The following is a 14,873-nucleotide window of genomic DNA, read 5'->3' on the forward strand; positions in this document are numbered from 1 at the left end:
GCTGAGGGGCATCAATGAACGGATAATAATATATGCAGCTTCTTGTCAGAAAGCCAAGCATTTTTGAACTCTGTCAGCAGGTAATAGCAAGTCATTCACTTAATGATGGTATTCCACTATTAACACCTACCCTGTGTTTCAAGGGAAAGCACAGATAATGCCTGTATGGAAAAATAAAGATACAATTTTGGTTCTAGAATATGTGTACTTCAGGGTTAGAAGTGTGGAGTACCTGACTAGAATATGTATACTTCTTTTTTTTTTTTTTTTTTTTGCCAGTCCTGGGCACTGTCTCTGAGCTTTATTTGCTCAAGGCTAACACTCTACCACTTGAGCCACAGTGCCACTTCTGTGTATGTGGTACTGAGGAATTGAACACAAGGCTTCATGCATGCTAGGCAAGCATTCTACCACTAGGCCACATTCTCAGCCCCTTAGAATATGTACACTTCTTAGGTGTTTGTATTTTTAAGATAGAGATCTTATATTTACACAAATAATAAAAAGCAATGTATGAGGGAGGAAAAGAGGAAGGAGGGAGGGAAAGAAATAGGGAGGAAGGGGGAAAAAGTCAGGTAATTGAGAGCAAGACTGGCCTAGGAGGAGACTGACTTTGGGGGCCTACGGCTGAACAAGTATCTTTGACGCTGATGAGGTTCTAAAAGTGCTGTTGAGTATTCTCTCTGTGTGGGAAGCTGAGGAGTTAGGAAATGAAACATTTAGGGTAAGAATGTCTCGCTTGATGGGTCAGCAGATCACTGTCGGGGCCTGTGGAGCATGAGACGGAGATTTCCAGTTTCTGGAGGCTCACTGGATGGACAGCAGGTGCTCACGCAGAGCTAAGAGCTCGCAGAGAAAATGAGGTTGTCTGCTGTGAGGCCCATGTAAAAGGCATCCCATCCTCCTCCTTGTGTGGAATGTGGGGACATGGCCTCCTCCTTCTTCACTTCCTGGCCACCATGAAATGGCTCCCATCATGACATGATTTGACCCATGCCACAGGCAATTGTCTGTATCAGTTGTGACTGAAACTTGGAGCCAAAGTAAACCTTTCTTCTTTTCCTGTGGATTATCTCAGGGATTCCGCACAGTAACTACAGGCTGCCTACACCCAGGCTCAAGCGCTCAGTCCCTGACTGGACTGAAATGCCTGTCCTCTGGCACGGTTGAGGAACTGCAGACAGGGCCACTGTCTGCTGAATGACAGTGCAGTCCCAAGGTCTGCATCTGCCTTAGTGTGACACACCACTAAAGACCGTCAAGTGTGCAAGGCCTGAAGACATGTCTGACCATGAGAAGGAACGTAAGAGACAAAGGCTCGGAAGAGAAACACTGGGAGAAAATGAGGAAAGTTATTACCTGACTCATATACCTATAATCCATCTGTTCCTCACTTTACAGTAAAAACACATACAAGCTCACCTGCCAATTAGACACTGTCCTGCCCACTCTGGTGCTCCCTGTGGCTCTGGGCTGGCCTGTGCTGCCCAGTGATTCGGCGCTCCAGGGTGTGAAGCTTCCCTGGTGGCCCCGGGGGATGACAGCGGTCTCTGATAGTGACATGACTCACACTTGGAAACTTCCAAACAAAATGTAACCCTGCTCCACACACCCAGACATCAGACTCGGAAAGGCTCAGTGCTGAGAGGGAAAGAGCAGCTGTTTTTGCAAGCTTAAGCCTGGTCATCTTTTGGGGTAATTAAGTTTCTTGGGGTCAGTGAGCCAAACTTGACACCTGCATGACAGCTTCATCATCTCTCGCCCACTGAAAAGCTCCAAGTTTTCATTTAAAAATGCATTCTTCGGGGAAACAAGGCATGCAGTATTTAACACAGAGTAGATTTGATCATAATACAGAGTTCTACCCTTACTGATAAAATTGAACACCAGGTTTTGCTTAGCCCTTCCCTAGATTAGAAAGGGAATTTATTTGTTCATTTAAATAGGACTCATAAACCCGACACCAGACCTGGCCTTCTTAACCTGGCTCTTTCTGTTCTCTTGCTTTCTGACCACTGGGCTTTTTTTTTTTTTTTCCCTCAGAGATCTCACTAATTTCATTGTCCACCAGAAGGTTAAAATTTCACGCAGCAAACTTGGCAAAAAAAAATGTGCAGAGTGAATAAGGCCGAGGGCGGTACCTACCGAATGCTGCAGGAGCCGGTAGTCGTTGGAGATACAGCGTGCGAAGCTCGGCTGCTCCCAGAAGGCCACTCCCTGGAGACTGAGGGAGCAGCGGCGGCTGGTGGTGCCTGCGGGTCGGAGAGGACAGAGAGGGTCAGAGAGGATTCTGGTGGTGAGAGGACAGAGGGGGTGGGAGAGGACGGAGGGGGTCAGAGAGAACACAGAGCAGCTCCAGGCCACTGAAAGGCAGGTGGAAAGGGACTTACACAGCTTTCCCTTTAAGAAAAGCACTGGAAAGTGCTGTTTCAACTATTTTTATAAGGTGCATGAATCACATTGAGAAATCATGGCATCGGTGATCTTTTCCGATTCTCTTCCTAGGCTCGACTTGCGAGGCTGTTTATGACATGCTTCATCCGCTGCTTATAGGACAGATGTGTGCATGGCTATGGTCAGAGGGAGCATGGGGAAGCCAGGCTCTCCGTGGGCTCGGTTCCACTGTACCTGTTGCGTTCAGCGGACACTGATTGAATGCCAGGTCTCCTGCTGGGGTCCGCCTCCACACCATGGAGATCAGATAGTCCTCTGGGCAGATTTCGTAAGGTGCTGCAATTTAAAACACACACCGAATGTCAGCAGGATTTATTTTCCTAAATCAACACTCCACAAATACACCTCAAACTGCAGAGCTCTTGTGCGTGTGCATATGTGCCTGTGTGTGTGCACATGGTATATGTGTGTGTCCTTGCATTGGGGCTTCAGCTCAGGGCTTCCTGCTTTCACATGGCTTTTTCACTCAAGGCTGGAGTTCTACTACTTGAGCCATAGCTCCATGTTCATGATGGTTAGTTGAAAATGAGTCTCAGAGACTTTTCAGCCCAGGCTGGCTTTAAGCTGTCATCCTGAGATCTGCCTGGCTCTTCTATCTTTTTTGAAGTATATTATTTACTGAAATGTTAGTGACATTCTCAGAAGCAAGAGTCCACAGGTTGCACATTGCTGTCTACAAATGGTCTCAGTGGCTTGTTTTTATTAAGGTAATTTGGGATGGGCTGAAGGGGAGAACGAGGGCAGAGGTGGTGACAATCAAGATATGCCGTCCTAGTGGACTGACGTGCTGAGTCGGCATTTACCCCTTTGTGCAGTTAACAATAATTAAAAAAAAATAAAATACAATAGTCATTTGGAATTGCCTATAAACACAAGGCACACCAAAGAAGTCCTTCCAATATTCTTGATATTTAAGAATTTTAAACAATAAAGGATTTCTAATGAAAACAAAGTCATATCAGATTAATACATGTTAAGAATATGTAAAGTCTATGTACATGTATATTCGTACCTGTATATACTCATATCTGTGCCTCTGTGTACATGCAAACATATGTGCATACATACAAAGTCTTTTTATTATCTGTAACAACCATTCTTGGGTTGTATGTGTGTGCCAGTCCCGGTTCTTGAATTCTGGGCCAGGGCACTGTCCCTGAGCTTTTTTACTTAAGGTTAACACTCTACTACTTGTACAGCTCCTTGAGTGGAGCCATGGCTCCACTTCTAGCTTATTTTTTATTTTTGGTGCTTAATTGGAGATAAGAGTTTCATGGACTTTCCTGCCCAGGCTGGCTTTGATCTCAGCTTCCTGAGCAGCTAGGATTACAGGTGCACGCTAACAATTATTCTTAATAGTGTATCTGAATAAACAAATGAGCAAATGAATATTTGTATGGTTACATAAGTGCCTAGATAGAGGAGGACCTAAAAGGTAATGAGCAATGATGACAGAATTACATCAGAAATGACATGTAGCCCAGCAGGGAAGGCCCTAGCTTGGATGCCTGAACCTCAAATGATGATGATAATGATGATGATGAGGAGGAGGATGATGATGTCTGAATAGATAGATGTGTGAGGCTTTCTCAGAGAAATGCCTTCCTTTTCAAATATTATTCTATTTAAATATGTGATGATCTACTGGCACCAATTCCTCTTCAGATTTTGCCAACTTAGACAACTGAGATACAGTTACCCATATGTGAAGAATGTAACTGGCTACATTCAGTCCTGACACTGCACACTGTTGTAATTGCCTCAACAATGAGTGTTTGAGCCCGGGGCTTTGAGGACGGAGCATTTCAGAGCCATGGGTGTCATCTTGCGGATCCCAGCTCATCTCTCTCTGACAGGATACTGAGACCTGCAGGCAAAGGTTCTTGCTGGTGGTGAGCAGCCAGCTCTGTGCAGGTCTGGGTCATGGAAGTGACTTCCCGCATCTCTCCTGTCATCTTAAGTTGTCCAGGACAATCTCCTCTGTCCGAGTGCACATCTGTACCTATTTCTTCCAGGTTCTCATGAGCACACTCTGGCTCTGTCCCAACTCTTGGAGGCTGGGCTTAGGGATGGTCCCACAGTGGGTTGGGCCATCGCCAGTCTCATTTGCACATGGTGTCCTTTTCTCCCTACTGTGCTCAGCCTCCATCTTCACTCATGGGCTTCTCCTGAGAGCTCTTCACACTGAACTCTTCCCTTCTTGAAAGGTAAGTCTTAGGAAGCCATTCTGTCCTAAGTATCTGCTGGTCCTGAGGGCTTTTACTGTCTAGGGTCCTGTACGACATCACCATACTTTAACTCATCCTTGTGTTAGACACTCTGCCCTCGGACAGCTGAAACATCGGTGGCCACATCGGTGTCATCCTGCTAGTGCTGCCCAGCTGCTGGGCAACTGCAGACCAACTAAGTGCTCCCAGCTAAGACTTAGAGATGGTTCTTTCCCACAACATAGGAAAGCAGGGGCAGGGAGGAGAGTAAACATTTACTGTTTCAGATGACAGAAACCTTTATTATATGTTAAACCCAGAGGAGAACACAGTGCAGATGAGGGACACCTGGCCAGGTCACTGTGTCCACCCCCATTCTGGGGCTATGCCCTGCTCCCCAGCCCCTCAGAGGAGCCTGGTTGGTCACCACACAAGAAAAGACTGCTGTGAGGACAAGAAACCCTCCAGGGGTCAGGACAGGTTTTGTCACTAGACTGGAAATGGCAGATACCTCGTGAGTCAAAGCACAAAGCAACAAAACAGAACTATTGACACAGTATGCACAACGTGGGCAATGTCAGGGAAGTCTCTCTGGATGCCCTAGATCTCAGTAGAGACTGAAGTAAAGTCTATGGTGGCTACCTCAAGCAAAGCATGGGAACCTCATGCTCCCCCTCATGCGAGCCGGGCAGCTGGCACTGGCTACCGCCTGTTCCACCTTGGGGAAGCCACGTGGCCGGCTCTGCAGCCTTCACTGGCTTCTCCCCAGGTGACCACAGAGGCTCAGGGAGTGGTGCTGAAGAGCCCAAGTGACAGGATCAGGAAGAAAGGGCAAGGCCACCAGGCAGGTCAGGGAGGGGGATAGGCCCTGAGGAAGCAGGAGATGCTCACCATGCCAGGAAATACAAGCAGTGGAGACAGGCAAACGTCAGCCCTGCTGGAGGAGCAGGGCTGCGGTGAGCTGAGTCTGGACGCAGGTGTTCACTTGTCATACTGTAGCTGCACCTCCTCCCCTGCCTGTCTCCAGATGCACACTAGAGATACTATAACTGCATCTCCTTCCCTGCCTGTCTCCAGCTACACACTGGAGACACTATGGCTGCATCTCCTTCCCTGCCTGTCTCCAGATGCACACTAGAGACGCTGTAACTGCATCTCCTTCCCTGCCTTTCTCTAGATGTACACTAGAGACACTGTAGCTGCACCTCTTTTCCTGCCTGTCTCCAGATACATATTAGAGAGCTGTAGCTGCACCTCCTCTCCTGCCTGTCTGCAGATATATATTAGAGACACTGTAGCTGCACCTCCTTCCCTGCCTCTGTCTCCAGATGCACACTAGAGTCACTGTAGCTGAACCTCCTCCCTGTCTCTGTCTCCAGGTACACAATAGAGATACTAGCTACACCTCCTCCTCTGTTTGTTTCCAGATATACACTAGGAACACATGTGGGTTTCTTTCAGATGCCTTTCTTGGGTCTTGGAATAGCAAAGCTGAATGCTGGGTGGCATTTGGCATTTACATACACATGGCTGCTCCATGGAAACCTTCATGTGACCCTGCCTGCACTCCGCTCTCATGGACTCGTGCCTCACCCATCCTCTCCTCCTGTCTCAGGTCTGATGGTAACATCAGCCCATCCCTACACCTGAAGCGATCTGCTCCACCTGCCGCTCATCTCCTCTCAATCTTCCAAGAGTTTCTGACCCAGGCTTCACCCTGGCCTCCTTGAAACATGTATGGCTTCCTTCATGCTCCTGCCTAGCCTGTGGTGGAGAGAATCAACTCCAACTCTTTTCTCAGGATCTTTCAGTCAAAGGGAGAAAACAGATGCAAAACAAGAAGTGACCAGGTATAAAAGTGAGGCCCCCTCCCCCTGGACAACACCTTGGCCTACCAAATGACCAGACGCAGAAGAGGTATTGGTTCAGAACTTTCTGTCTGTCCCTCCCCAGCCCAGTACAGGCTCCCAAAACTGTCCATCCATGACCCTGTGGGGAGGATGGGAAGATTGGGAAGGACAGCCAGGTTAGGAATCTCCAGCCAGTCGGAATGCTGTAGGACCCAACCAATAAAGTGTTACCTTCCAAAATACCTCAGTATAACAGGAGCAACCAATCAGATCACCTCATTATAATAGGAGCAACCAATCAAAAAAGCACAGCCTGAGCATAGGAACCCATAGACTCCAAAGCATTTGAGAACACTCACATAGACACATGAACACACAGATACACACATGGACATATATACAGATATACGTGTATACAAATGGACACACAGGCACACACAAACACACATGGATACACATTGACACAGATACACTCAGGGAAACACACACAGACACACAGAGTGGCACTGACTTTCAAGCAAGATCCTTTGCTTCTGAATAAAGAACTTCTCTTCCTTCTTCGGTTCCTGAGACAAAGCGAGGCTCCCAGGCAGCTATAGTGGGCTGCAATGCCATAGTGGTAGAGAAGTCTCCTGTACTCGTCCAGAAAACTCCACGTTTTTAAACTCAAACTGTCTCCTGTCCCCTCAGTGAGGTTTGAAATGCCTGTGCAAAGCCTGGTGCTGTAGGCTCTGCTGTGTCCTGCCTCCGTCTTGCAAGAAACCCGAGAGTATGACTGTCACACAGAGTGTCTGGTTTCCTTGCACGTGCGTTCCAGGCGTACCTGCCCCTGGGGACCCGTGCATAGTCCCAGGCCTGGCCTGGCCATGCCCACCAGCAGGGGGCGCCAGGGGCACCGGGGGAATGACTGGCCGCACATGGGCTGGGCACTCTCACCCCGCCTGCCAGGCAGGTTTAGGGCCTGCTTGCTTCTCAAGGCATATTACTTGGGTGGAAAAAAAAAAGTCTTCCTCTCCTGTAAGCATGATGTTTTCTGCTTAGGATGGGCTGTGCCTTGGGTTTCATCAGCACCACACTCAGCTCGATCCTCCTCACCCCCGCCCCACTGCCCTCCTGCTCTGCCCGGGTGCCTGCTGCCTCATGCTTATCCACTGTTCCATTCTCTAAGACCCCTCCTCCATTCTCTAAAACCCTGCCCATCACCAGCATGATTTTATGTGTTTGCTCTGTCTAGAAAATCAGCTCTCTTCCTTATGCACTATCATGCAGAATGTCTATTTCAGATTTCTTTTTTTTTTTTTGTTGGTCGTGGGGCCTGAACTCTGGGCCTGGGCGCTGTCCCTCAGCTCTTCAGCTCAAGGCGAGCGCTCTACCACTTGAGCTACAGCGCCACTTCCGGTTTTCTGGTGGTTTATTGGAGATAGGAGTCTTGCGGTCTCTCCTGCCCGGGCTGGCTTTGAACCGCGATCCTCAGATCTCAGCCTCCAGAGTAGCTAGGATTACAGGCGTGAGCCACCAGCGCCCGGCCTTATTTCAGATTTCTTATAATGGAATACTCCACAAGTGAGGGCCCATTTTTCAATTTTGGGCATTCTCAAGAGGGAGATCAGGGAGAATGAAGATGATTCTAAGGGCAAGGATCTTTGTGTGTGTGTGTGTCTGTGCATGCGTGAACATGTATATACATGTATCTCTCCACAAGTGTATGTGTGTGCACATGTGTGAACCTGTGAGTATGCATGTGTGTGTACGTATGTGTGATGGGCTCACAGTAGTCAGCCCGTCTCAAGCAGAGTTTCACCACTGTAGCTACACACAAAGTTAGGTCAAAAGCGTCTTCCAGGTATCAGCTGTTGACTATCAACATGCCGTGGAAGGGTACAGCAGACGTGGCCAGATCATGGCTGTGACCGTGTGGCCTCTGGGAGGCCTACCACATTGCAGTGCTGGTGGAGGGCGGAGCTCCGCCGAGTACTTTCCCAACCACGCCTGCATGTGCAAAGTGATGCCAACCTCTCTGCAGTCACACAAAGCAACGCCAAACCAAGCCAAACCAATAATGTTTCTAAACCAAGGAGATCATCCATGAAGCCTTAGAGCCACTGTTGTTCTTGGAGACAGACTGCCAGCACACAAGTGATAAAGTACAAAGATGGCAAGCTGAGTCAGATAGAAATCGCCACCCGGCCTGGGGCCTCCTGCTTTTTAGTAGTAATGACAAACCAAACTTTTTATCTAAGATGATTTGACATTCTTTGAAAATGATGCCTATAAAATTAATCAAGAATAAGTTAAAAAGTTAATATGTCTCTTTATGCTTATATCAAAAAGTAAAATAGACTAGTCATTGAAATAGTAATTTAGAATTTTCTTCTATTTCAGGTTATGGAGTCCTCAGTATTGGGAATCTCTCTGGATTCTTCTTAGAGAGACTTCTAGAACTCATTCATTTAATAAATACTAATCATGGACCTATGAAGTCCTGGTCTCGGTTAAAAATTACACACAAAAGGGCTGGAGAAGGTATGGTAGGCCCTAGGCGAGGGGTACACCGGCTGTTCTGGGGGTGTTGTGGGAAAAGTGGCCAGCGAAGGATTTAAAAAGGGTGTCTACAGGAGTGAGGAAGGGGCGAGTGAGCCACAGAGCAGCTTTCTGAAGGTCATGGGGCAAAGGGAACAGGACACATTCAAGGAACCGGAGAGTGTGGCACTGGATGGTGAGGAGGACAGTGAGAGTCTTGAATGTATTCTGAGGGCACAGGAGACAATGTGTGTGGATGCCCTGCCTCCACTTTGGAGGAGGGAGGGGAGGAAAATGAGGGGGGAGGGAGAGGCCCGGGCGGAGGCGAGGGAGTGACAGAGCCTGATCCGTGAAGAGGCAGAGCAGGCTCACTCCCATGGCCCAGTGGAGGCCTGAGGCCTGGATGATGGACAGAATGTCCAGAACTTCCATCCTGAGCACCACCACCACCACCACCACTGCAGGGAGGTGAGTGTGTAACAGTCTCACCTTTGACACATGCCACACCTGGGGCCACATCAACACATAGCTGACACACGGAGCCAAAGCTCAGGCGAGATACGACAATGGAAGAGGAACGAGGGACAGAGACAGACAGAGACAGACAGACAGACAGACACAGACCTGTGTTAAAAATTTTCCCATTTAACGTTGCCTACGTGTATTTTGTAAATTAGAAAATTTGCATTTAGGCTCAGGCCACTCTCTGTGTGCCAACAAAACCAATTATTGTCCGGCAATAGGCAAGACTCCTGTATTTTTATCTTAGCAAAAAGCAATCGCAGCCCTGTTCCTCAGCCCGGAGAGCTCACTGCTCTCCCTAGCACAAGGATGTAAAAACTCATTTGGAAAATACAACTATACTTGAAGTCACAAGTATGCAGTTAGCAAGCTCCCTTAAAACAAGGTAGCAATTACCTAGTGATTAGCTGTTAATCTGTCTATTCAAACTGATTTTCTGTCTCTTAAAAATAGCAGAAATTATACAGGGCTTAAATCAATTTGATGTGGAAAATTAGTTTTTACCTCATATGCTAGAATTTCATCATTAAAGAGAAATTGATTCTAAACTGGAGAGCTGAAATGCAGGAAGAGACAAAAGTGTGTGCTATTCATGACCTTACATTGAGATTTTACCTGCTGGCAAATCAGGAATTACTATGTTTTGCAGCCTCTTAGAAAGTTCATTGAAAGAATAGCAAAATTCAATTTTGAAAAATAATCCCAAGTAACTGCCAAGAACGTTATTTGTCTAGTTATTTAGTTAACTAGTGACAGTTCTGAGGCTTGAACTCAGGCCCTCGTGTTCTTGTTAGCTTCTGTTGCCCAAGACTGGTACTCTACCACGTAAGCCACACTCCACTTCTGACTTTTTGTTGGCTAAGTAGAGATAAGAGTCTGGGGCTTTGTCTGCTTGGGCTGGCTCCAAGCCTGATTCCAGCCTCCTGCAGAGCTGTGATTACAGCTGGGCCCCACCAGTGCCTTGATCAGTGGGAGCTACTCAAGAGCAGGCTTGAAGGTTCATTTACATCCCTTTGTGTATTATTTTAGGAGCTTCCAAGGAGAACAGTAATCCTTGGCCTTCTTCAGCAGGACCATAGGTGGACGATGATGACCTGGGGACCCAGGGAGCGGCAGGTGGGTGGAAGGTGATGGGGACAGGGGTGAGTGGGAGGGGTGGATAGGGATGGGGACAGGGGTGGGTGGGATGGATGGTGATGGGGACAGGGGTGGGTGGGAGGGGTAGACGGTGATGAGGACAGGAGTGGGGGGAGGGGTGGGTGGTGGTGGGGACAGAGGTCAGCGGGAGGGGTGGACGGTGATGGGAACAGGGGTGGATGGGGGAGGTGGATGGTGATGGGAACAGGGTTGGTGGGAGGGGTGGATGGTGGTAGGAACAGGGTTGGTGGGAGGGGTGGACGGTGGTGGGGACGGGTGTGCGGGAGGGGTGGATGGTGGTGGGGACAGGGGTGGGTTGGAGGGGTGGACAGTGATAGGGAAGAGGTGGGTGGGGAGGTGTGGACATGGCAGAAGATGTCTCCATGAGGGTGGAGATGACTGGCTGCAGGAGGACATCCGTCCGTCCCTGTCTGTCTGCCTGAGGCTCCAGCATCATCATCGTGAACAAATCAGAGACCTATCCCAGCAAGACAGGTTCATCTGGTCTCTCCTGGCAATGCAGTCATTAGGACTGAGATTTGAGGACAGTAAAGACACTTACAGAAACTTACATATTTTACTTAAATCTAATACATCAACTATCTCAAAGAAAGATAATGCTCCAAATTATAGGTGCCAATTAAAAGGTATATGTGATTTGAAAAATTCATCCAATTAAAAAAATACACCCAGAAATTTGAAAGAGGAAACGATCCTAAAGTGTTGGCACTCCTATCTTAGTCAGGGCAGACTTTTACGAGCACGTGATCACACCTATGACACAGAATGCAATGTTCACAGGACCCTGTCACCGGCTGTGTCCGTCTAGCTGTGGCATGGAGTTTGGGTGTGAGGCTTTCAGTGAGGTGAGCGGAGCTGACTGGAGCACTCGTGAGAATACACAGCGAGAGCAGCAGGCCGCTTCGTTGGAGTTTGACGGTGAGAGGAAGGAGGCAAGACCAGGGGTGTCTCCTTGAGATCCTCCGCTATCAGGGAGAAGAGGGACACAGGCTGACAGCCTGCAGACAGCCGCGTCCGGAAACGATGGCATAAAACCCAGCCAGAGGTGGGTCTGCTCTGTTGTTACGCACTGTTGCAGGCATGTGCTGCATGTGGAACCTGTCCTTCTATCCCAGAAGACCACTGGGAGGCAGGGGGAATCTTAGGATCCAGGCTATGAAGGATTCCTGTACATTTGTCACATGATGAAGGCCACTGAATCATTCAGGGACAATCATCAGACAAGCCATGCAGTGGTAGAACATGTGGCTGGAGAGACAAAGGGTACACACACTGCTGCTTCATAACTGCCATCGGCTACCATGTTTTATGATTCATCCCAGAAGCAATGGCACAGGCCAGACATGACTCCCTCCTGTATGGAAGGCCTCTAAGCAAAGCCTAAGCACTGCCAGGCTCCACAGTACATGTCGCATGATCCACAGAGCCCTCTCTAGGAAGTGGCACGAGGAGAGGAATGGGGCGGTGGAGGGAGGGAGGGGGGCCCAGGGCAGGGGCCCAGGCTGAGTGGGCAGTGTAGGGAAGGTACTCGGCCCCTCTCACATGGGAAGATGGCGGTCATGGTGTCTGCACACAGGGGATGCACGCTGCAGACAGAGAAGAGTGCGGGGGAGGCAGGTGATCCACGGCTTGTGGTGTGCAGTGAGAAACGCCACAGGTTAACATTCACCTTTACTATCTCAGAGATTGCTGAAGACAAAAATGGGTTGCATTAATTAAATTGTATTTTTACTTCCATAATTTAAAAAATTGATGCATAGTTCCTGAAATGTATTGTTCATTTTATAAAGTGAGATAAAAGGAAGAAATCACAATAGGAATGTTTCTCTACTTTTCTTCTCAATTGAAAAATAACCCACATGTTGCCAATATTTCTAAATTAGACAAAGTCGGGTATTAGGTTACTATGAAATTTCCTTTTGAAATTTTTGTCATGACAGAAGCTGTGAGAATTCTCTCATCTGATGAGCAATCTGATCAGAAAAACTGTGAAAACAACTATCTCCACAGCAACAGGCCTGCGTACGGCACAGGCTGCACTGCCTGTCCACCCGGTCATGCAGAACCTGCTTCAGCCTCTGAAGTTCAGCCCTGAAGACTCTGAGGCCTTGCTCTGGAACCAAAGACCGGGTTGGGCAATGCTCTTAGGGGCGGGCTGTGTGCTCTCCAATGTCAATATTGGCTAAGCTGGGCTGACACACACCCTCCCTCCCTTGGGGGGGGGGGGTTCTTGATATGCCCCATCTGTACAGAACATCTGAAATGATTTGTTTTCAGAAGATATCTGAGAACATTCAATACAAAAATAAACTCACTACGTGGTGCCACCTGCTGTCGATGCTGGGCTCATTGATCGGAGGTGAACCGGTATGAACAGCGCACTGTGACATTGTTTATAATGTTCAAAGCATATCTGCTGAAGACAAGCTGGAACTGTAAAAACTCTGCAGAAGCCAACACTTCCTCACAAAGCTTCTGGATTGCCACCTGACCACAGAAATCATCGTGACTCTAACGGAATGGCAGGAGCTTTGAAAAGCATGAGCTAAGATGGACTTGGTGATTTGGAATAAAAAAGGTGAAGCTGATGTCTACTGCAGGCAAATAGTTCAGTGTGGATCCGTGTGAGATTTAACAATGAACATTTCATTGGACACATCTGAATTTCTAATGGTAAGTTCACCCTTGACATGCAGTAGTGTGCATAATTCTTACACTTGCGGGGGGGGGGGGGTGCTTGCAGCTTATGCTTGTGATCCTAGTTCCTCCAGAAGCCAAGATCTGAGGATGCAGGTGCGAAGCCAGCCTAGACAGAAAGGATCATGAGAAACTTACCTCTAACTAACCTGCATAGAACTGGAACTGGAGGTCTCAGTGGTAGAGTGCCAGCCTTGGGCAAAAAGTTAAGTGAGCGTGGCTCACACTTGGAATCCTAGCTACTCAGGAGGCTGAGACTGGAGGATCATGGTTCAAAGCCAGTCCAGGCAGGAAAGTCCATGACATGCTTATTTCCACTTAACTACCAAAGATAGCCAGAAGTGGAGCTGTGGCTCAACTGGCAGAGTGCTAACTTTAAGCAAAACAACTCAGAGAGAGCTGAGTTCAAACACCAGGGCTGGCACACACGTGCGTGTGTGCACACACACAGAACAAAATGAGAGCCCGAGGTCCTGAGTTCACACACACACACACACACACACACACACACTTATCACACTTGTCTCTAACAAAGAAAACATTTTCACTGGAGATGACCTACCCCAAGTACTCTACCTAGGACCTGATGTGCAAGAAAATCCATGTGCACCAAGACCTCCAACTTTCCCCACACCCTGCCTTCACACTACAGATGGTGTGGAACATTCTCCATGTGGGCACAGTACTACCACCATGCTGGGAGCACTCTGCACATGGGCACAGCACTAGCACAGTGCTGGGGGTACTCTGCACATGGGCATAGCACTAGCACCATCCTGGGAGCACTCTGCACATGGGCACAGCACTAGCATCATGCTGGTGGTACTCTGCACATGGGCATAGCACTAGCACTGTGCTGGGGGTACTTTGCACATGGGCACAGCACTAGCACCATGCTGGTGGTACTCTGCACATGGGCATAGCACTAGCACCATCCTGGGAGCACTCTGCACATGGGCACAGCACTAGCACCATGCTGGTGGTACTCTGCACATGGGCAGAGCACTAGCACTGTGCTGGGGGTACTTTGCACATGGGCACAGCACTAGCACCATGCTGGGAGCACTCTGCACATGGGCACAGCACTAGCACCATGCTGGTGGTACTCCGCATATGGGCACAGCACTAGCACCATGCGGGGAGCACTCTGTGACAAGGAGCTCCTGCCAGGAGAGAGGTGCTGCTTGTGGCAACAGGACCACAGATCTGCTTCCCCTGCTTCTGTGCAACAGGACAAGTGTGAACTGCAGAGCTGGGCATTGCTGGAACATAGCTAACCACCCTTGATTCCCAACTAGTCAACAACCCCCTCTCCTTCCCCAGCTGGGAAGAGAGGTCATTTTGCTTGACACAGTTCTTCACAAAGACATGGACCAGACCATCTCTATTTCGATGGCCATGGTGGGAGGGGGGGGCAGTGCCTTTTCATTTGCAAAGAACCACAACTAAAATAAAACTTTACTAT

At 48.6% G+C, this 14,873-nt stretch overlaps 1 protein-coding gene across 1 annotated transcript in view; it reads right to left on the minus strand.

The window, feature by feature from the left end:
* The window catches only part of Adgrb3 (adhesion G protein-coupled receptor B3), a 541,106-nt gene that overhangs the window by 324,296 nt on the left and 201,937 nt on the right, over positions 1-14,873 (minus strand). Inside the window, exons 8-9 of the mRNA XM_042668573.1 lie at positions 2,629-2,730; positions 2,146-2,252 (exon numbers count right to left, since the gene is read on the minus strand). Of these exons, the coding sequence (XP_042524507.1) occupies positions 2,146-2,252; positions 2,629-2,730 (209 nt within the window). The remainder of the gene's footprint in view (positions 1-2,145; positions 2,253-2,628; positions 2,731-14,873) is intronic.

This window comes from Dipodomys spectabilis, unplaced genomic scaffold (assembly GCF_019054845.1).
Source record: "Dipodomys spectabilis isolate Male_0828 unplaced genomic scaffold, ASM1905484v1 ptg000457l, whole genome shotgun sequence".
Classification (NCBI taxonomy): Eukaryota; Metazoa; Chordata; class Mammalia; order Rodentia; family Heteromyidae; genus Dipodomys; species Dipodomys spectabilis.